Source organism: Rhamphochromis sp. 'chilingali', assembly GCF_963969265.1.
Source record: "Rhamphochromis sp. 'chilingali' genome assembly, chromosome: 16".
NCBI lineage: Eukaryota > Metazoa > Chordata > Actinopteri > Cichliformes > Cichlidae > Rhamphochromis > Rhamphochromis sp. 'chilingali'.
The window spans coordinates 15,154,696-15,176,837 of record NC_137943.1 but is presented as its reverse complement, the minus strand read 5'-3'; the positions used below and the strand labels follow the sequence as shown (position 1 = coordinate 15,176,837).

The 22,142-nt window shown below is 43.7% G+C and overlaps 1 protein-coding gene across 1 annotated transcript in view; it reads left to right on the top strand.

Annotated features, from left to right (window-relative positions):
• The window catches only part of camsap2b (calmodulin regulated spectrin-associated protein family, member 2b), a 34,666-nt gene extending 12,686 nt beyond the window's left edge, over positions 1-21,980 (top strand). Inside the window, exons 4-21 of the mRNA XM_080862125.1 lie at positions 4,381-4,467; positions 10,672-10,810; positions 11,773-11,912; positions 13,393-13,483; positions 13,569-13,670; positions 14,028-14,097; positions 14,205-14,486; positions 14,827-15,538; positions 15,641-15,787; positions 15,865-16,093; positions 16,289-16,472; positions 16,567-17,260; positions 17,856-17,992; positions 18,081-18,295; positions 18,383-18,479; positions 19,508-19,623; positions 19,727-19,845; positions 19,951-21,980. Coding sequence (XP_080718251.1) covers positions 4,381-4,467; positions 10,672-10,810; positions 11,773-11,912; positions 13,393-13,483; positions 13,569-13,670; positions 14,028-14,097; positions 14,205-14,486; positions 14,827-15,538; positions 15,641-15,787; positions 15,865-16,093; positions 16,289-16,472; positions 16,567-17,260; positions 17,856-17,992; positions 18,081-18,295; positions 18,383-18,479; positions 19,508-19,623; positions 19,727-19,845; positions 19,951-20,247 — 3,858 coding nt within the window. The 3' untranslated portion in view covers positions 20,248-21,980. The remainder of the gene's footprint in view (positions 1-4,380; positions 4,468-10,671; positions 10,811-11,772; positions 11,913-13,392; positions 13,484-13,568; positions 13,671-14,027; positions 14,098-14,204; positions 14,487-14,826; positions 15,539-15,640; positions 15,788-15,864; positions 16,094-16,288; positions 16,473-16,566; positions 17,261-17,855; positions 17,993-18,080; positions 18,296-18,382; positions 18,480-19,507; positions 19,624-19,726; positions 19,846-19,950) is intronic.
• The last annotated feature ends 162 nt before the right edge of the window (positions 21,981-22,142 follow it).

Below are 22,142 nucleotides of genomic sequence, written 5' to 3'. Positions count from 1 at the left end.
AATTAAGCCTTAAGCCGTTTACCAAGGTGGCTTTTTATCGTTTCACTCTACTTACTTTGTTCTCTGGATTTAGTAGACACTCAAGCTCCTGGAAAGTGTGTCAGTTCTTAATTCCTCCACTGTTTGTAAGAAATCTAATATGTTTGCAAGAGGAGAAGATGGAAAAACTGGCACCGTGCACATGTGATAATGCCAGAGAGATTCCCAGTCTCTGTTAAAGCATGATTAGGAAGAATAGTTGTACCTCAGTGGGGCTTTAAAGCCTGTAAAGCCCCACTGAGGTACGACTATTCTAACCTTGTAGACTGTATATAAAAGAGTGACAGAGCCAGCGTGATGGTGGTTAGTAAGTCCAGTTGTGAAGCCTCAATCTGAGCATTTTTCACTGATGTTTTGAAATCGGATGTGATAAGCAAATAAGCAAATGATGGATCATAGAGTAGCCATTTCTTTCTGCTTTGTTCTCCTCTTTCACTGCAATCGGGAGCATAATTTAGAAAACAAGCTTTGTTGTGTTCAGTGAGTCTTATAAGTAGCAGTTGTCACTATGAGCTCACCAGGAAAATATCTGCTGAAGTCACAGGGCGGATTTCTATAAAACCGAACTTCTTTCTTCAGTCAGAGGAGGCGCCACCTGCTGACCACCTAATGAATACAGGTTAAAAGAGCTTTCACATTGGCTTCAACTTTCAGATCTCCATCCATCTTCTACATACAGTCAGTATTTTTAACAACTTGATAGTAGTCTCACCTGTTTCAGCTAAACTACGACCGATACAGGTTTGTTTTTGTTTTTTTAAACCAATACTGATACTGATTTGGTGATATAAAAATCTAATATTCAAAAATATTGCATGATGTTACTCTTCACTTCAGACATAAACATGAACAGATTTCCTAAAACTTGTTTGCACTCTGCCTAACTTTGCTGAGAAGTAGTGCCCTCTGGTGTACAAACTACGCAACAACAACACTCGTAACATCTGAAGGGTGTTTCTCCAGTCTTTACTTAATTTTTTTAAATTTTCATTCATAGGCTGTTCTTGCTGTCAGAAAGAGAGGCTGGGCTTGGATTACAAAGGTCAAACTGAAAACACAGAACGTCAGCCAGACTTTGTTTATTGATTGCAAATCAGCGTTAAAGTTCCCACAATTGGAAGCTGCAGTGGCTCAGGAGGTAGAGCATGTAATCTGCTAATCAGAAGGTTGGTGGATGGATCCCCGGCTCTTCCAGTCTACATCCCAAAGTGCCGTTGGGAAAGACACTGAACCCCAAATTGCTCCTGATCCATCAGAGTGTGATTGCGTGTGTGATACTTAGAAAGTGCTTAAGGCATAGAATAAAGGGCTGTATGTGTGAGTGTGAATGAAGCGGGTGGTAAAAGCACTCTGAATGCTCAGAAAAGAAAAGCACTATAAGTACCACTCCATTTACCATGTGCAATCTCTCTTACTGTTTCTCTCAGCATTACAGTTTCAGGATGGTTCTGGCCTGTGGAGAGACAATCAAAGCTAATGGTAACATTAGCATTACAGCTGCAGGACGCACTAAAACAAAGATTTTCTCATTGTTGTGGAACATCACATATCAAAAGTCAATTTAATCTAACTGGTCTTCAGCTCTTCGAATGACTGCCAGACTCTTGAGTTTGGTTTTACATCCATGCACAAACCAGCGTTTGTGCATGTGGCTGAGAGATTTTAGATCCTACAGTGTTAAACTTCAAATTACCAAAAAAAGAATAAATAAATTACACAGGCACGAGTGGGCTGTGCTGGGAGCATGGCTGTGTGTTAGCAGATTGCAAAAAATGACCTTATTAATACCCTTTTTATTTAATCTTTTTGGGGTGCCATGCAGAGGGTTCTCTGGCAAAGGGTAAAACTTAACTCTGGGGTCAATCCACCACCTGGATCCAGCTGAAAGCACTAACACGTACCCAACATGAACCCCGTTAACTCCAGCCAACTGTGTAAATTAGAAGGTTAAGCACATTCCTGGAGGGAAATTACACTCACAAAGCTTGTTCACTTAAAATTGTGTATTAAAGAGTGAGCCAACACTTTACGGTCCATCTCAACGAAAGGCCGACAAATAAGCACCAAAATAATAAGAAACATCCATAATTCAACAAAAAAACTACAGTTTCCAGGAATACAAACAACACAGTATTCAGTTTGATGCAATTCAAATTAAACAACTAGGGAAGTTTTACTCTTTACCAGGGAACCTTCTGGCTAGCACCCCAAAAATATAAAACAAAAAGAAAGAAGGTCATTCTTAAGTATTTGGAGACTTTCACAGTATTTGCAGTGACTATTTATATTAAAAATCCATTCAAATTTACCTTCAAGATGACAGCAGTTTGATCTCTGTTATTGCAGCGCTTTTAAAGATTGCTTGGTCAAATTAAGTGGTTTTTACTGTCCTTGATGAGTGTTTGAGGAGTAAGCTGAGTGTGAAACAGCCTCATGTCAAAGATGAATTCCTTTCTTTCTCCTTGAAATAATAAAACAAGCCTCAGTACAGAGTTCATCAAATGTAAGATCTTCTTATCATCAGCCATAATCCTTTCTGGAAGAACTCATGTGCTGTCTGCTTCAAGGCCAAAGACGGAAAGATGCACACTTTGCAGGATTTATTTACAGATACACACTTGGTAAAACATTGACGATTGTGTCTCTGCGTAGCCCCGAGGCGTGGCACGCAATGGCGGGGGGGAATGGCTGATGTGACCATGTGTGTCCTCTGAAAACAATAAAAACAAACCTTTAAACCTGTGCTTGCATCAGAATTTAGCCGAGTTCTGTATATTGGTTCGATGGTATATTTATACACTGAACAAAAATATAAACGCAACACCTTTGTTACTGCTCCCATTCCCCATGGGATGGACGTAGAGACCTAAAATTCATTCCAGATACACAATATAACCATCCCTCCCAAACAGTGGTCACAAATCAGTCCAAATGTGTGGTAGTGGGCACGTCTGCTATATTGAGATAATCCATCCCACCTCACAGGTGTGCCACATCAGGATGCTGATCTGACATCATGAGTAGTGCACAGGTGTACCTCAGCCTGCCCACAACAAAAGGCCACCCTGGAATGTGCAGTTTTGTCTCACAGCAAAATGCCACAGATGCCACAAGCAATGAGGGAGCGTGCAATTGGCATGCTGACAGCAGGAATGTCAACCAGATCTGTCGCCCGTGCATTGAATGTTCATTTCTCAAACATAAGCCGTCTCCACAGGCGTTTCAGAGAACATGGCAGCACATCCAACCGGCCTCACAACCGCAGACCTCGTGTAACCACACCAGCCCAGGACCTCCACATCCAGCAGGTTCACCTCCAAGATCGTCTGAGACCAGCCACCCAGACAGCTGCTGGAACAATTGGTTTGCACAACCAAACAATTTCTTCACAAACTGTCAGAAACCGTCTCAGGGACGCTCAACTGCATGCCCGTCGTCCTCATCGGGGTCTTGACCTGACTCCAGCTCGTCGCCGTAACAGACTTGTGTGGGCAAATGCTCACATTCGATGGCGTCTGGCACGTTGGAGAGGTGTGCGCTTCACGGATGAATCATGGTTCACATTGTTCAGGGCAGATGGCAGCTGAGAATGTCCCAGTTCTTGCATGGCCAGCATACTCACCGGACATGTCACCCATTGAGCATGTTCGGGATGTGCTTGACCGGCGTATACGACAGCGTGTACCAGTTCCCACGAATATCCAACAACCTCGCACAGCCATTGAAGTGGAGTGGACCAACATTCCACAGGCCACAATTGACAATCTGATAGACTCCATGCGACGATGTGTTGCACTGCATGAGGCAAATGGTGGTCACACCAGATACTGACCGGTTCTGGGTCCCCAGACCCCCAATAGTGCAAAAAACTGCACATTCCAGGGTGGCCTTTTGTTGTGGGCAGTCTGAGGTACACCTGTGCACTACTCATGATGTCAGATCAGCATCCTGATGTGGCACACCTGTGAGGTGGGATGGATTATCTCAATATAGCAGATGTGCCCACTACCACACATTTGGACTGATTTGTGACCACTGTTTGGGAGGGATGGTTATATTGTGTATCTGGAATGAATTTTAGGTCTCTACGTCCATCCCATGGGGTATGGGAGCAAAAACAAAAGTGTTGCGTTTATATTTTTGTTCAGTGTATTTAGCTTCAGTCGTTGATGGGTGGAGGTGGTGGTGACAAACAATCTTCTGTTTGATGTGTGCCTTCTTACTATCACCGCCGGTTTTTCAAGTCTTCAACACAGACTCACTATTCACTTTCAGTGTGCACCAGATGCTCGTCTGACTTTTGACCTCGTTGCCTTTCTCGTTCCTTCTCTTTCTCTGAAGGTAAATGAACACCTGAGGGACATCCTTGTAGAGGAGCAGAAGTTGAGAGAGGCTTCACTGCAGGAGTCAAACGCCACAGCGCTTAAAGTAAGAACGCACGCATAGACTGAAATAAAAAATTCCACGAATGATCCAAATAACAGGGTGTTCAACGACCTGCTGATGCCTGTGCTATAAAACTCCTGTTATTAGAACTGCAAACATGGGGAGACTGTTAGCTCTTTTTATCAGCACCTCTAAATGAAACTCTGGTGTCTTGTGAAACAACAGATTGTAGTTTTTTTTTTATTTTATCCTTGTTCCAGCGTTTTACTTTACACACAGAGTTGCATAAATCTTCCAATCTACGGTAACTTCCAGCAGCAAAGTAAATGAGAAATTTGTATGCAGGTGTTGCAAAAAAGAAAAGAAAATCTATTAAATCTAGAGATGGACCGAACCGATATTACGTATCGGTATCGGTCCGATACTGACGTAAATTACTGGATCGGATATCGGAGAGAAATAAAAAATGTCATCCGATCCATTAAATATCAAAAAAGCACCTCACAAAACTTGCACGTTGGAGCAGTGTGCTCACGTGATAGAGCGGCTGTGTGTATTTGTAGCTTCGCTACCAAACCGGCATTTCATCTCCGATGAAGTTATCCCAGAGAGAAGTAAAGCAAGTGTGTAAGTTCATCTCTGAATGTTTGTAAAGCATTCCCGCATTAAGCTTAACAACCGATATATGGAGCGACGGCCTCTTCTCTCCCCTCCCTCTCCTGTTGCTACTTCAGTCATGAAACTGCTTAATGATCAGCTGATCGGCTTTTCTGTCGCGAGTCCGTCTCTCTTCTTTGTTTTTGGCCCACTTCTCACCAGAAAGAGGAAACCAGCGGCTGAACAACAGCAGCACGTTTAACCTTGATAAGCTGTTGTTAGAATTTATTTAATATTACTTTCTACACCAGGATCTTTTTCTACGCAGCTGACGGCTGGTAACTGTGCAGGGGCGGATCTAGCAAAGTTTAGCCAGGGGGACCGATAGGGCATGAACAGGGAAAAGGGGGCACAAAGACATACTTTTCTTTCTTATTCTCATTTAAAATGTCTAGCTTTTAATAAATAATTATCTTAATCTCACACCCAAAGTTTTAATCTTATGTAAAATATATAGAAGTCCATTACTGTATATAGTAACTGTTAAGTCTAATGTAACCTAGTAAGCTATAGTACTTTTTCCTTTGGGAAGGTACCATCTGTGCAGTCTGCAGTTCTGTAGAAGAAAGATGTTGAATCTATTTAAATATTGTAGAAAAATAATTTATTTCTGTGCATTTTTTTTCCACACTGCATCAAATTAAAGTTGATTATGTCGATTAAGCATCATGAGGTGGAGGGTGGGGGGTGGTTCCCTATTTTTTTTTTTTTTTTTTTTTTTTTTTGGGAGTTTGCAACCCTATTAGTTAGGTTGCTTAATATTTCTGCTAAGTACTCTTTCAAATACCAGAATAGGAAGGATGGTGCAAGTTTAAGTTTATTAGATTGATCAGTTTTGCTGAACTATGAAATATTTTGGGTGCAGTTCATTTTTTACATACAGGTATAACAGAATAGCTTTAGTGTTGTTGTTTATTTAAACTCAAGTATGAACTTATACAAAATGCAGCAAGATATTAAAAAAACAGTTTTATTGATTTAAAAACACTATATCGGATTCATATCGGTATTGACCGATATCCAAATTTATGGTATCTGTATCGGACTTAAAAAAGTGGTATTGTGCCATCTCTAATTAAATCTATTTTTGAATTCTTTCAATTACTTCTCATTTTATCACCAATCGCGTTCATATTATTGGATTTTAAATGTGTGGACACACACACACACACATGCACACATGCACACATGCAGTCACATGCAGCTCAGTACACGGGGCTCTGTGAATCAGAGGAACAGATGAGCTCAGTCTCAGACCAGCTGCAGAGAAATGTTGGCAAGAGTTGCCACACTGCTGTTAAAGGAGACAAAGAAATGTGCGGGGAAGCCAACGAGAGAAAGGGTGACAGACACAGGGGTGGAAAAAAACAAGAGAGAGAAAAAGAGGGAGGAGGGATAATCAGAGATGGAGGAAAGGGAGAAATGACACCACAGTGAGAGACACTCAGGAACTTTGTCAGCTGTAGCAGAAGAGAGGCAGTGTCATCCTGCAGGCCTCGTAGTTATGCAACGCTTCGAGCCAGTCTACTGGCACAAACACACTGCAGTCAGATACCATCCTCTGCTGCTCACTTAACCGTGAAGCTACAGTGCGGTGCTTTGTCGGGCCTCGAGTTCTAAAACGGGCACAAGATGGCGAACGTTTAAAAATGGAAAAAAAGATTTTTATCTCACCAAGATGGAGTACAAACGGGGGAGGGGGGATCACTTGTGTCAGGTGGAAATGATTAGCTAAACTCTAACTCAGAGAGGTAAACACTGATTGAATGGAGTGAAAGGACTAATTTCAGAGATGCAATTCAAGGAACATGCCTTTGTTTAGGATCTAGAATCTTCTCCAGGCCTGTGTGCCTCTGTGAGGAATGTTGGTCAGAGCCCAAAACTTAGAAATGGAAGTTGATGCTGACAGCAGAGAAAGTGTAGTGTCCTCTAAAGCTAGTGGGGTACATCATCTGGGAAACATGAATGTCTTTTTCCAGCAACCCACAGAACTGACAGATAGTTAGCCCAGGTAACAGACACAAAATGTTGATTTGACCTCTTTCATGCAGTGAATTAAAGGGGCATTCATACAGGAAGTGAGTAAGCTGCAGTGACAGGATGTTTAATACCTTAGGTTACCTAGGCAACCGGAGTATGGAATGTCCACCAGCAGCGAGTGAATCACTTCCTGAGTGGACACCTTAACTCTAAAACATGCTCACAGGTTAGTTCAGCAGCCCAACAGTAACAGTATCTTCTTATTAGATATTTGTTAGCGATTCACACAAATATGAACCTTTATAATGGCCGCACACGGAAAGTGAGGGCATCGTCAGAGTCGGCTGGATTCCTCCTCTGGGGAGCATGAATGTGCGGTGCACCCACAAAGTTACACTGCAGTTCACAGCTGAAAACACACAGTGTCGTGGATGAACCTGTTCGCAGGCAACAGGTCGTAAGTTTCCTGCACAGTGTCACTGTGAGTGTGTTTCCTCATATGGAGCAGAATTAACTGGCTCTTCAAAGAACTGCAGGACGTCACGAGTGGTTAAGTCAGTTAGACGAGAGCTTTTATCTGCTGTGGGAGTTTCTTGGCACGTTTTCTATTGCTTACTGTCTGTTTTGTGTTAATATAGTGACAGAGAGAGAGATCAGTGCCTATCTGCGATTGCGCTGTGGTAACACACGCGGGGTGTGTGACCTATCAAGGCTTTGTTAAAACAAGTTAGAACAAAGGAAGACTACAGCCTTTTTAAGGTTTTGAGAAATAGCTGGACGCTCAGTCAGTCAGCTGCTTTCCTCCATGCTCCATCACACAGCTCTGTCTTTGCAGTGTCAGAGAGATAGAAGTCTATTCACTTATTAGGATTTTTTTACATGTACACACACACTGTGCAAACACACACTCTCACACCAGAGGATGAGCACAAGACACTTCTCAGTGGGGCTTGTTTATTCTAGGATTGTGTGAAAAGTCGTTAACTATGGTCTTATGACCAAGCACTCAGCGTTTCTTTGTGTGGACTGAGACTTTAGGTCTTAATCGTATTATTGAGCAGAAAGTTAGAAAACACACAATGTTGGATCGTTACACAAGATTTAGGATCTTAGTTGCAAAAATTAGGTCATGTTTGTGGCTCTGTAAAGTATTTTTAGCTTTAGGTTTCGAGTGCTTATTAGTTTGCAGCTTGTGTCAATAACTTTTCAAAAGGCTGCATTAAGTTTAATGGAACAAACTGAGAAGACAGGCCAAGAAATGAGGGATTAGACTTTGGATGCAGATCTGACTTTGAAACAGGCTTGTGCACATTTAAACTACAATTAAGTGTAAAATAAAACTGCAAGTCCTGCCTGAGCACAAATGGACTGGGAAGATCAAATCTGCAGTTAGTCTGGGGACCATGAATGAATATGACAAACTCGCTGACTGTTTTTATTTTGCCCAATTAGTTATTCCCATTAGCTCTCTGTACATTGTGTTAATAACTCATTTGCAATTGAAAAGGAGCTGAAATTAGGCAATAAACATTATATCTAAATACTAAAAATATAAATCACCTTGAACCTAAACTACAGCCTTCTATCTCAAAACACGTTGCTGTGTAGTATTTGTGACTTTGTGTGGTCTCTTTATGTATGGTACACATTATGATTACATTTACTTATTATAAATAAACATCCTCACTGACATTAATCCAGTTACATTACTTAAAGACACAGTAGGCTTTTTGACTAAGAGGAATAATTGTTTATTTTGATGATTGTGATTTATTGGTAAGGTACACTGCTAAAAAAAAAAAACACCTACAGTTGATTGAATGAATGAGAATTATGCAAAATTGGAACATAAGGCGCTTGAAGCCAGTCGTTTAAGAAATACTTGGCAGCGGGTTGGTTGAGCAATCTGACTCTTGTCACACCTATGAAACATAGACAGACCCAGACAGCTGTGACCTTATTGGCCAGTAGCTTCTCAGGGGTTGCTGATTGGTTCAAACCAACTTTGTTTGGTTACAGATGCTTAAATTAAACTAGCTTAAAGTTGTAATAATGCAGGTAAATAATACTTAAATTTTTTATTTGTATTAAATCACAAGAAATGGAGTGCAGCAAAAATAAGTGGTGTAAATAAAGTTCAGGGTCATATGTACCCATATGGAAAAGATGTATATAAATCTTATAAAGTTTGTATCTGTCTTGTGTGAAACTTCTATGAAAAGCACACGAGTGAAAACAGATATAAGATCCCTTGAAAAATTATATAATGAAACTTGTATGTTTTGGATACTTACTAAAACAATATATGAAAGTAATGAGAAAGTGGCCACTTTCATGAGTAAATCATAAGTTTTTACTATTTCTTTTCCATGTGGGTAAACATGGGCACCTATGGGTGTATGACACAACTAAACTTCTGCTTTAGCAGATGCATCCTGTGATTCTCACTGTGTGTTTTGATGCTGATTTCAAATGTGTGAAGAAAGTAACACATTTTAAGTATTATATAGCTTTTGTAGAGGTATTAAGATGGTGTTTGTTCATGAGTCCTAGCAGCTGTAGCATATTTTTCCCTGCTGTTGTTTGGGGAAACACCTAACACCTAACATTCTCTCCTGTTGTTGTCCGATCATCATCCACCATCAAGTCTCCTAGCAAATGGTACTGGAGATTAGTACCTGTAAGTCGACTCATACTTAGAAACACCTCTTCAACAAACCCGCCAACTTCCTCCTCTCCCAAAAATCCCCCCGTCCCTTCACATTCACCTCCCGACTTGCCTTGTCAGTCACTGCATGCGGCCCTGACCCTCGTCATGGTTTGGTCAGACACCCCCAACCCTTCAAACCCAACCATCGTTTTCACATCTTAGACAAAAATCATAGTGACCATTATGACCTGTCATTAGGGAGCTACACCTATACTACTGGGCTATGCATAGCTCTTATGAGCACATAAACATGAGATCTTCTACTGAGTAATTTTATTGAACATAATCGCTCTGTTGTATGTGATAATTATTTTGTCTTCATGGGCAAACTAAGAATACCGATGCCCTGAATGTGTATAATAATATGTAGTAAAGTTGTTGCTGTGGTTTTGATAGTCCCAGAGGGACATGAAGAAAACTTGCAGGGAGGAAGGATGCACTCACACACATTATTATTTAACTCTAAATCACACACATTGTCTGCTGCAGCACCAGAGCTTCAGACTGCCTCAGTGCCACTGAGTTCTCAGTAGATGTTGAAATGGTGCAAACCGTTCATTTGCTAGCATGCATGCAGGGAATTAACCACGCCTCACAACCAGTCGCAGAGAGCAGGGTTGTGAGGGTTATGAATATGCGTCCTTCTTACCATTTATAACATGATAAATCTTATTGAGGTGTGGCTTAACTGAATGTTTGTTTGCATGAAGATGTTAATCTGTATTATTTCAGGTGTGTGTGTGTTTGAAGATCCTCAAATTAACACTTCTACCTTACCCGTGTGTGTGACTGACTGGAGCATGGAGATGTGGTTGTATCGATAATCAGAGAGCCGGCTGTACACACCCACCGCGATGACACATGTAGCTGATGTCTCTGTGCCATTGCCATGGTTTCAGGCTCGCTACAGGAAGGAGCATGCCCAGAGGAGCGCGCCGTCGCTCCCCCTGGTGGAAAACCTGCTGAAGGACAACACAGATGGCTGCGCCCTGACTGCGCTGCTGCACTTCTACTGCCCGCAGGCCATCAGACTGGAAGGTCTGCAACCATCCCCCTCTTCTGTTAACTATCCACACTTTCGTCTGTTAGCTTTATTACACACAAGACTGCAAGACTAAACTCAGTTCAAACACACATATTAAAGGACAGAATAGCGAACATCAAACTAACCACAGTGACTTTCAGTCAGAGCACAAAAAAGTCACTGTTCTCACTGCCAGTCTCTTACAATAGCTTAACAAAGAGTGTATTAATAATACTTGCATTGTGCATAAGCGAGTGTTATAAATGCAAAACCTAATCCTTATATTTCACAATATGCATTTGTTGATAGTGGTATAAATAGAGGGATAGAGGAAGAAAAAGGGTACTAGGATTCATGGAGAACAAAGCCGTGTTTCCGCTGAGCTTGCCCAGACTGTCGTTTTTGAAAATGCCCCGGGTTGGAATGTGATTGGTCACGAGGGCTGTGTGAGGGAGAGGTGGAGCCGGCTGCTATTTCAAAGACAAACAACTCTGGTGTTCGACTGTAGTTCGCAGGAAGATCTCAGGCATGTGAACCAGATGTGAAAACAAGCTGTGCTTCGTTAAGGTTTCTTGTTGGCAGCTTGATTTACTCTACTGTCTTCACTTTTTTTTTTAAAGTAAAGCGCAGAATGACATCACAGCAGAGAAACCAGCTGCCGTAGTCTTCCGTTGCCTTGTCAGACCTCCTACACATACACGGGCCGTCCTTATAGTAACGTCAGGGGATAAAAATCCTGATGATTCATCTAGAAGCACTTGAAGAGGGTTTGAACGTTTTCGTCACAAATTATTTCAAGGAGCTTAAGTGATTCAAATGAGAGGCTTCTTATGACAAATGCAGGACAATTAAGAGTCATTTCCTCCTCCTCTAGTCTTTTTTTAAACATAAACTCTTATCGTGTCCTCGGCTTCCTGTGTGGCGCGTTACCCTTTCCTTGTGTCTCTGTGTTTGACCCCTCCCCTTTGCTGAACAGATATCTGCCTCAAGGAGACCATGTCCCTGGCTGACAGTCTGTACAACCTACAACTGGTGCAGGAGTTTTGCAGGAACAACCTCAACCACTGCTGCCACTTCACCCTGGAGGACCTGCTCTACGCCCATGCTTCTATAAAGGTTGGTCAAACTGTATGTAGACAGTTCTGCTTTCACGGTGAAAGGAGATGGAGAAATGGTGAGACGTTTTTGGAGGGGGAAGAGCAAGAGTGGGAAATTACGCATGGGCAAAAATGAGTCACTCAAGGAAAAGTTTGAATGTGAGTAGGCTTGGCTCTTACAGGGATTGCTATTGTGTGTATGTTTCTGTGTGCGTGTCTATGTATGTATATGTTAGAGAGAGACAGATTACAACAGACTGTGTGTGCTGGTGCTTTCAGAGTGCAGTGTCTGTACTTTTGAGAGACTCCCTTCACTCCATCCCACTCCCTTCTCCAACAGAGGACAGATTCACATCTCTGCCCGCCTCTCTTGTTCTTCTCTCTTCATGTCTCTCTTGTTCTTGTGAAAAAACAAACAAACAAAAAAGACTTTTATAGACACAGAGCTCCTCCTTTCATGCTTATTTGGTTATGGTTAGGAGACCTACTTTAAGAGCACCCCTGTGCCATCCAAACACCAGTGCAGCAGTGGCAGTGTGGGTAAATAGTATGCAGAGAGTGTGGGAAGGAACATTAAGATTCAAGCCATGATCCGAGCACGCTGGGACTTTCCATTCCTCAAAAAAAATAAAACATCAGAAAGTTTTCGTATTTGCACACTGTTTTCCTTCATTTCTCATCCACTACATAAATTTTAGTGTGTGTGCATGTTGACTTTTTAGTGGTACAGTACTACAACAGTGGGGTGGATCACGAAGGCCAGCTAAAGGCTCTGGCACACTGCCCGTCCACCACAGACTCACTGCGCACAGAATCTTAACAAGTGTTTGTCTGCATGTGTCTGTTCATTTTCAGTACATTACTTTAAGTAAACACAGAGGAGTAGAGATCACAGCTTTCAGCTCTCGTTCTTTCCTTGTTAGAGGAGAAACGAAAGCAGCCCTCAGTACAGCAGGTAGTTCTGCAGATTTTTACCCAGGATGCCCTTCTTGACACAACCTCGGAGGGATTTGGGTCTCCTCTCGGGATCAATCTCAGGATCTTTTGCTTGTTAGATGAACGTGTAAACCATTACACTAAAGACTCACCTTGTTAGAGAAGAAATAAACTGACAAATTAGTTTTCTACAGATCATCATCTTTGCAGACCTCCTGAGCCTATCTGGTTATTACACTAACACATGCACAACTCGTGCTGCTTTCTGCATCCCTCCGTGCACATGTTAATTTAAACTCCAGATGGTGTTTTTTGGCAGTTTTCAAAAGGTGTATGGATTTGATATTAAGTAAATCAGACAGTCAAACATTTGAAAGTACATGCACACAAACCCCAGAGTGAGACAGGCTGCTGACTTGCTGTGACCTCATTAATCCATCCAGATGTTATCTGTTATGATTGGTAGCACCTTTACAGAGACACGGAGGGAGAAGTCAAGTGTTGTGCTCATTGTCATTTACTAATATCTCCAAATTAACCATTAAGCTGGTGTGGTCTTGCAGAGTAACTACCTGGTGTTTATGGCTGAGCTTTTCTGGTGGTTTGAAGTGGTTAAACCGTCATTTGTACAGCCCAGAATCTTCGACCCGAACGGTATAGTACAGCTTTACAACAATATTAGCACGCTGTTGGTAAATGATTGAAAAGCTGAATATTGACTGTATGTTTTTGTATGCAGCCTGTGAGCCTGTATCCTGTAGAAACATGGCTCCTGTGTCCAGTCCAGTCAAACAGAGCTATGCAGACAGACCTTTGAGCCCAGAGAAAATTCCTTCTGAAGGTAACGATCGATCATCTGCTGTGATATAGATGTTTTAGAGCATTTCTGATGATTCGTTATTCAGCAGTGTGGAAATAAGTGTGAAAAAGAGGCAAGAACATAAAACAAAAAAACAAAGAGCTTTATTTGACTCATACAATAAAATAATGTACTCTGAAAGTCACTGAGGGGCGTTAATACTAACCAGTGCATGGTTTTGTTTTGAATCAAGATGCCCTCTAGTGGCTGATTTGCAGCAGTAGAAACAATCTAAACATAGCACTGTAAAAGTAAACACTTACTGCGCACACAGTGTGTGTAAATATTTTCATACAGCCAATAAGTCTCTTAAACAAATATACTCTGCGTCTCTGACAGGTGTAATGAAGAGATCTACCTCCATGTCTTATGTTGATGGCTGTGTCGGGACTTGGCCCAAAGAAAAACAGTAAGTGCTTGAAATCCAACAGCCCTGCTAAACTGTGCCTTCTTTGGCTTAAGTGGACCTTTTTTTCCTTATTAAACTAACAATTCTTCTCCTTTCCTCTTCTTTAGGTCCTCCTCTCGAGGAATCTCCTTTGAAATTCCTCTGGATGGAGACCCAACCTTCCCGCTCGATGAGGCTCCCTCCCTGCGCGGCATGACGCGCTCAGCCAGCAGCGACGGCCTTGGGTTCAAAGTTCACTACGCGTCCCGAGGAGGCATGAAACGCCAGCTCTCCATGATGCCTGTCAGTGTAAACGGCCAGAGCAGACACATACCAGAGGAGGATGACGACTTCACCTCACACAAGCCTCTGGGACGGAACAACACATTCACAGTCAAGAGCCAAAGCAGGTACAGTATAGCGGGCTTGTTTTGATCCATAAGTAATGGCTCCTGCCAGCTTTAAATGATGTTAGGGATGCAAAAACTAATGTTTTTTAATTCGTTTTACACATGTAGGTGGTGATTGAATGTAATAAATGCTCTTTCTAGAAAACAATTTATTTGTAGCATGTTGACATGGTGACACCAGATGGATTGATGGATGGTAGCTGGATAGGTGATGGTTGAAAGTTGAGATATAAAGGGTATCCAACACTTTCTTTCTGATTCTCACTGAGCAGGAAGTTAAAAGATTCCTCTAACCTGCACTGTGACTGTAATCGGTTAATTTACGTGTCTCTGTTCTCAGGTATTCTAACGGGGTCCTGCCAGACAGAAACAGCCCCAGCCACGCTGGCCACATCAGCCCATCAACTCCCCCGAGCATTGAGGAGGCCTTGAAGATTATCCATGACACTGAAAGACCACACGCTAGCTTGGGGATGGGGGATGGAGATAATGCCTTCTTTCTCCATGGTGCAGAACCTTCAGACCTTCCAGGAGCCCAAGGTAGAGGAGATGACCTGAGTCCAGCAAAGGCGCGACTCAATGAGCACGATCCTAACTCTGTATCCACTGATGAAGTCGACACAGGGATCCATGTGAGGACCGAAGACATCCACAGCTTGGATGAGGACTCGTCCTCGCTTAGAGACTATTCAGATATGGACCCAGACTGTGAGGCCATGACCCGGTCGTGTCCTCTGCCGGACAAGCTAGAAGGGGGAAGAAGCAAGGAAGGAGGACGCAAAGGGGTCGGTGGCCCTAACCCTGAGAGTGAACGGGGAGATGGAGTTGACAGAAACAGCCCTTGTCCCAGTTCAGCGCCCACGCTGCCCAGATCACACACAGTCAGCCCTGTCTCATCTTCCGGTGGTTCCGGAGGTGGCTTGGTGCGGATGACGAGCTTCGCGGAGCAGAAGATCAGAAAGCTGGAGGGAAGGAGCAGTGGAGGGACCACGCCAGAGAGTTCAGACCTCAATGTCCCCTATACGCACTCACCAAAAAACATTTCATCTCAGGTTTGTCATTCATTCTGAGCCACTCGCACAAATCTTTCTGGATTACACCTCAGGCTGAAATAGCAATGAATCAGTGTTGCTGATGTTTACATTTGGTTCCAGATCTCTACACCTCCTCTACCAATCACATCACCCTCTCCAGTATCTCCTTCACCCAGAGATCCCTCGCACCTCATCGCCTCAGAGATGATTCAGCTGAGGATGAAGCTGGAAGAGAAACGCAGAGCGATCGAAGCACAAAAGAAAAAGGTAAACGGACTTAAAGAGATTCATAGCAACTTAGCATCACATATAAGTGTGTAAACATCACATGTCTCGCTCTTTAGGTGGAAGCTGCTTTCACGCGACATCGACAGAGAATGGGCAGAACGGCCTTCCTGAACGTAGTGAGGCGGAAGGGAGTGACAGCACCCCCCAGCTCCAGCTCAGGAGCAGAAACACCTCCGCCAGAGCCGCTCACTTCATCCAAGGACATCAGGCAGGGCAACATGGAGCGGGCCGAGAGGTGCAAGCCAGACGGGGCAGCTCCGAAATCTCCATGTGAAGATGGTGGCGGTACGAAATCACAGCACAAGATGTTTGTTTTTTTTGGGGTTTTTTTAGTGAGTCTTTCAAATATTTTGATTAAATGTCTGTATTGTTCTGCAAGTTGCTAATGTTTCACTCTTCAGCCTGGATCTTAGGAAGCTGTCTGAATAGATTTATTTAGGTACATAATTCACGTCATTGCTCATGTTTGCGGTGACGCAGGTGTGACGCCAGGAGAAACCGATATTGCAGAATACACACGCTCGATTGAGAGGCTGAACACGTCGCTGAGCTTCCTGCAGACAGAGATGCAGCGTTTGGCCCAGCAGCAGGAGAAGATCATGGCCATGAGACAGCAGCAGCAACAAGCCTGGGTCATCCCACCTCCTGCACCGTCTCCACACAGGTACCACCTAATCCAAACCACTTATTTGAATTGGTCACTTACCATCACCTTGCTACCATGTCACATGTATGTTGTGGGTATTTGCTCCACTCAGGCAGCTCCGTGAGTTGCGTAGCAGCAGTGTAACAGGCCGGGGATCAGGGAGAGGCTCGGTGGGCTCCTTATCGCCGATCCTGTCCTCCTCTGGTTCTCCACACGCACCCAATCGCTCCCCTGCCGGCATCAAACGACGACCGGCCTCCTTCCACGCCAGAACCCCTCGGACGCCGCGTCCAAATGATTTGAAGGTCACGCCCTTTAGCCGAATGCTCAACACACCCACTTCCGTGGACAGCCTGCCCAGACTGAGGCGTTTCACCCCCAGCCAAACACAGATCAGTTCTTTTGCTTACTTGGGCCACGATGAGGGTTCTGGGGAAAGCAAGCACGCACACACCAAGGACAACAAAGAAAACACTAAAAACGAAAAGCAAGCCGTGGTAAAGGCGAGTGCTGACACGCCTCCTACTAAAGAAGCAGCCAAAGAAAAGGACGATGAGCGACGGGAGAAGAAGACGGAGTTGAAGGGAGAATCCAAACAATCGAAAACATCACAGGTGCTCTCTCAGCCGGTGTCGGAGATCCAAGGGACGACAGACAGCCGGGTCAGAGGAGACCCAGAGGATCGGAAAGACGTGGTGGAGGTGCCTCAGTCGAACCTGAAGCCTCCAGAGAGCCAAGGTCAGGAGATGGCAGGAGAGGGAGAAACAGGAGAAGACCAAAAGATGTGCTGTGGCTTCTTTTTCACGGTGAGTTTCAGCATCAAATTTTTTAGCTCAAAACAAACCTCCAGATTTTTGTTTTTTAGCTTTTACAAATGATGGTGATTTAAACATGGCCTAACATTTCTAACATCAGCATAACCGCTAGTCGAGATGTGTAAGTAGTACCTGCCATGAAACGGGGCTGTTCAGTATTCACCCCACATTTTTTACTCTCTTCCCTCAACTGTAATGGTAATTGGTGCACGGCTCACCAACTTCTCATTAATAACACAGACTGCATGCCCTGATGGTGAAGGAAGAGTTTCACACTGTGTGAGTCTGGAACAGCATGTGCGGTGATGAGCCTGTTGAGCCATGAGCTGATCAGAGACAATACACCACGGGCGAATGAGGGCCGAGAATAACGGGCCAGAACACAAACTCGCGTTAGTCCAGTACACTCTGATAATGTACCAACATCAGAGCTGCCATCCTTACAAAGAGTCAGTTTTCTTACCTTTGATCCTGAGTTTCACACTTGATTTGCACAAATCACACTTTCTTCACCCAGCTTTCATTTCTTGTGCTTATAATTGGAGGTCTGTTATACATCTGTGTGTTTCTGTCCATGAAACACCAGGATGATGTGAAAGGGGAAGAGGACATGGCGGCCAAGAAAGCAGCTCTGCTGGAGAAGAGGCTGCAGAGAGAGAAGGAAGCTCAGGAGAGGAAACAACAGCAGGAGCTGGACCAGGAGCAGAAGAGGGAAGCTGCACGGTCCGTCTGTCTTTCTGACTTTCTGCCTGTGTTCAGCGTCCAACTACAGTTTGCATTTACCTACTTGTCTCTTGGTTTCCTTCTTTAGGTTGAAAGCGGAGGAAGAACAGCAGAAGAAGGACGACGAGAGGGCGAGGAGGGAATACATCAAGAATGAGTATCTGAGGAGGAAGCAGCTCAAACTGATGGAGGACATGGACGAGGTCATCAAGCCTCGATCTGGAAGTCTCAAGAAAAAGCCGCGGCCCAAGTCCATCCACAGAGACGTCATGGAGTCGTCGACTCCTCCCGCGAGAGCAACAGGTGAGCAACGCGACAAACCCAGCGAGCAAACGCACCCGAACTTTGTGACGCGTGGTAAAACCGCACCTGTCTGCTGTCGTTGCGCAGGTGTGCGTCCTCGAGGCTTCTCGGTGTCCAGCGTTTCTCTGGCATCTCTCAATCTGGCCAACAATGACAGAGATGCAGATAACAGGAAGAATAACAGGTAAGGCGCAGCCTGTCTGCCTGACGATCACATTTTGGACCCAAAAAGATCCAGGAGAAGGAACGCAAACATCTATCAACACCTGTCCATGTCAATGAAACCAGCCCAGGAATAAAGAATAAAACTCTTAATTTCAAAAGCAGTTTATTACTTGGATTGTGGGTTCGTGTCCTCCCAATTGTGACCTTCCAGCTGTGATTTTAATTCGAGGAAATGTTTCTTTTTTTCGTTTCTCCCTGTGAGGATCTGCAGTCTGCATCTTGATTCTCTCTTGTCCCTCTCTTCTTTTCTCCCTCTGTTTTGCATGCTTCCCTCAGAGGCCACAAACTAGCTTCTGCCAATATCCCGTTTTATTTAAGCTCTCCCAAAGAAAGAAAGGGAAGGTTAGTAACCCTGCGACGAGGAGCGCCTCAGCAGAGCGAGTGCATTAAACTGAAGTAGATGTGATTCTGTGTTGATTTACTGTATAAACCTCATTTCATTGGCAAACGCATAAAAGCAGATGGATGTGTCGACACTGAATAGCTGCTTCTGCAATAAGTTTCCCGAGACTCGCGTGGCTGAGCTGTTTCCACCTTTCTTGTTTTTTTTTTCTTTTCCCATCTTCCCGTCCTGTGCAGTGCTGCTCTCAGGCTGTTGTTTGCTCTCTCCTCTCTGCTGGCTGCTCTCTGCTTCAGCAGTGTATTTGCTCGTTCCTTCATAAGTACTTGAGCTCATCCCTCGCAGCACCTATAAAGACAGCACCGAGACTTTGCTTTTGCTTGGATGAACGTGCCGTTTCTGCCCCTCGCTGCTCCGTTTCATCTGACTATGACAGTACGATGATGTAATGCGGGACAACAGGCAGGGCTTGGAGATCTGTGTCACGGCGTCTGACCTTATTTTGCCACATCTGTGTGTGTGCATGTCTGTGTGTGTGTGCATTTTGTTGGCGTACGTGTCGGTAACGTGTCCACGCTCGTCTGTCGTCTTCGTGGTGGTTATGTTTGCGTGTGTCATTTGTTGGTTTGTGTTGCGATCACCTCCAGGCCAGACTCCGCGGAAGGCTTTTCTTCTTGTCCTTCGGCCGGCAGCCGTAACGGAGAGAAGGACTGGGAAAACGACTCCACCACCTCCTCCACCCCCTCCAACACTGAGTACACAGGTAGACACAGGAGTTTAGATAGTTTGTTTACATTTGCATAGCTGCTGAACAATGAAGGATTTTTTTTTGTCTGCAGTCTCACGCTTGTGCGTTGTTCCCACAGGCCCTAAACTTTATAAGGAGCCCAGTGCCAAGTCCAACAAGCACATCATCCAGAACGCCCTGGCTCACTGCTGCCTGGCTGGCAAAGTCAATGAAGGGCAGAAAAACAAGATACTTGATGTATGTTTTGTATCTGTGTGTATAAATATATTTTTCCTGACTAAAAAGAGCGTAACAAACCGTAATGAGATGTTTTTTTGTTTTTCTTTTAATTTGCCACCATAGGAAATGGAGAAATCTGAAGCCAACAACTTCCTGGTGTTGTTTCGCGATGCCGGCTGCCAGTTCCGGTCCGTTTACACCTACTGCCCTGAAACCGAGGAGATCACCAAACTGGCCGGCATCGGCCCGAAAAATATTACAACAAAGATGATCGAAGCTCTGTACAAGTACAACTCCGATAGGAAGCAGTTCAGCAAGATCCCTGCCAAAACTATGTCCGCCAGCGTGGATGCCATTACCATCGCCAGCCATCTGTGGCAGACGAAGAAACAGGGCACGCCCAAAAAACACCCCAAGTAGTGCCCAGATTGGGTTGGGCAGCATCTGGATGTGCTCCGTCGGAGCAAAAACACAGGACTTTGCGGATTTTGCTCTTTTATTGACATTCCCACTTTTAGAAATCACAACTGGAATGTAAGAACACGGGTGGGCCTCAGATTTACTTTCACAAAATCAGAGCTGGCTGTAACCATTTGGACAGCTTCAAACGAGCCCCAAGTGTGTACTCGTCAGCACGTGCATCAATGTTCTCATGTGCCAAAACAAAGAGAGAGATGGAATAAAATATTAAGAGGCGAACCAATGCCTTATCTAGTTGAACCACTGAAGCACTGAATGTCACGCCTCTGAAAGAGGCCGTTTGGTTTCTCTGAGTTGATCATGTGTGGCCTTATGCTTGTTTTGTGTCAGACGAACACACCGTGAGTGTTAACGTTATTTTGTCACCGCCTGTTGCGGCACAGATGAGGGATCAGCTTACCCCCCCCCCCCTCCGCCTCCCCATCTTTGATCAGAGGCATGTAATTTTTTTTGTTTGTTTGTTTTTTGTACACGTGACTGAAAAACTTCTAGACGGTTAAATTTAGTGTCTGTGTGTGTTCGAATGAGCGTGTGTGTGTGTGTATAGTGAAGTGCCATGAAGAGTGAGGGTTCAAAATACCTCAGCTGGTGATTGCACTTACTTTCCGAATAAAATGATGAGATTATCGAGCATGTGCAGTACCATCAAACTGTTCTGGAAAGCACCTGCAATAGGCTCTTAATTTATTTCAGTGCGATTTCGATGCTTTGAAGATGATTTTTAAAAAAAGGCGTCTTAGATTTTATTCAGAGAAACATAATATGCTGTACCTGTATAAGTTAAATTAGTTTGTATATAATGGCAGTTCCATTAAAGATGAACAAGTCAGCTTGTGGTAGCTTTTTGAGTAGCTTTTATAATTTATCACGTGCGTGTCGGTATGTTGTCGTTCGGGGGCCTTTTGTTGTGCTACAGATGCAAAAAGTGTGACCGCTCAGCAGCGTCGCTGACGAGACTATCGTGAGTATTAGATTAGACGGACATCCCACACTGTGTCATCAGTCTGTGCAATTTAAGAGTGATTTCGAATGCTCGCCGTTGACCATGTTGCATTTGGATCTAACAAACACTACAAATGTCACTTTAATGTGGATAAACTGTTAAAGAGCGTGATCGCCCTCGAGGTCGTCCACAGTTGTAAATAGCACTTGAGGACCCCGTCCACTGTTGTCGAGTCTAATCGAAGATGTTCCCTCTTCAGGACATGCTTATTACATTTCTTTTACGTTACTGTTACATTTTCTTTTTTAAAATCATACGTTCCTTCAGTATGTGTTTACACTGTACAGATATATTTTGGCATATAGAAGTATTTTTTGTAACAACATTTAACTGATGGAAGTGTGTACTAATGGAAGCAGTGCAGATGTTGAAGGAAGTGTGCTGAATGCAAAGTGTAGCTGAGAGTGCGTAAAGTCTCACACAGGCTTTAGTGTGGTATTGTATAAAACCCAGCAAGTATACAGAGAAAACCATAGTATTTTTTTTTCCAACTCTGAACTCATTTTCTTTTCAATTAACAAACTATGCTCAACTGTTCATGGATCTCTTTTTTTTTTTTTGTGGTTGTTATTGTTTTTTCTATTCCTTTGAGCTTTATTAAATGCCAGCTATCAATAATACGTATGGTGTCTCATTACATGTCTGTGTCATAAAATGTGCTTTTTTAAATAAACTATCTGTGCTTGTCTTTGTGACGACTTAAGTAAAGTAAGAGCTGTAAAAATGCTCTTGTCCACAGTGTGATAATGATGAAAGTGCTGTGGGTTCATATGTGTGTGAAGGCAGACTAGGAAGTATGTTTGGCAGTATAGCGCAGTTTGGGGTCATTTGA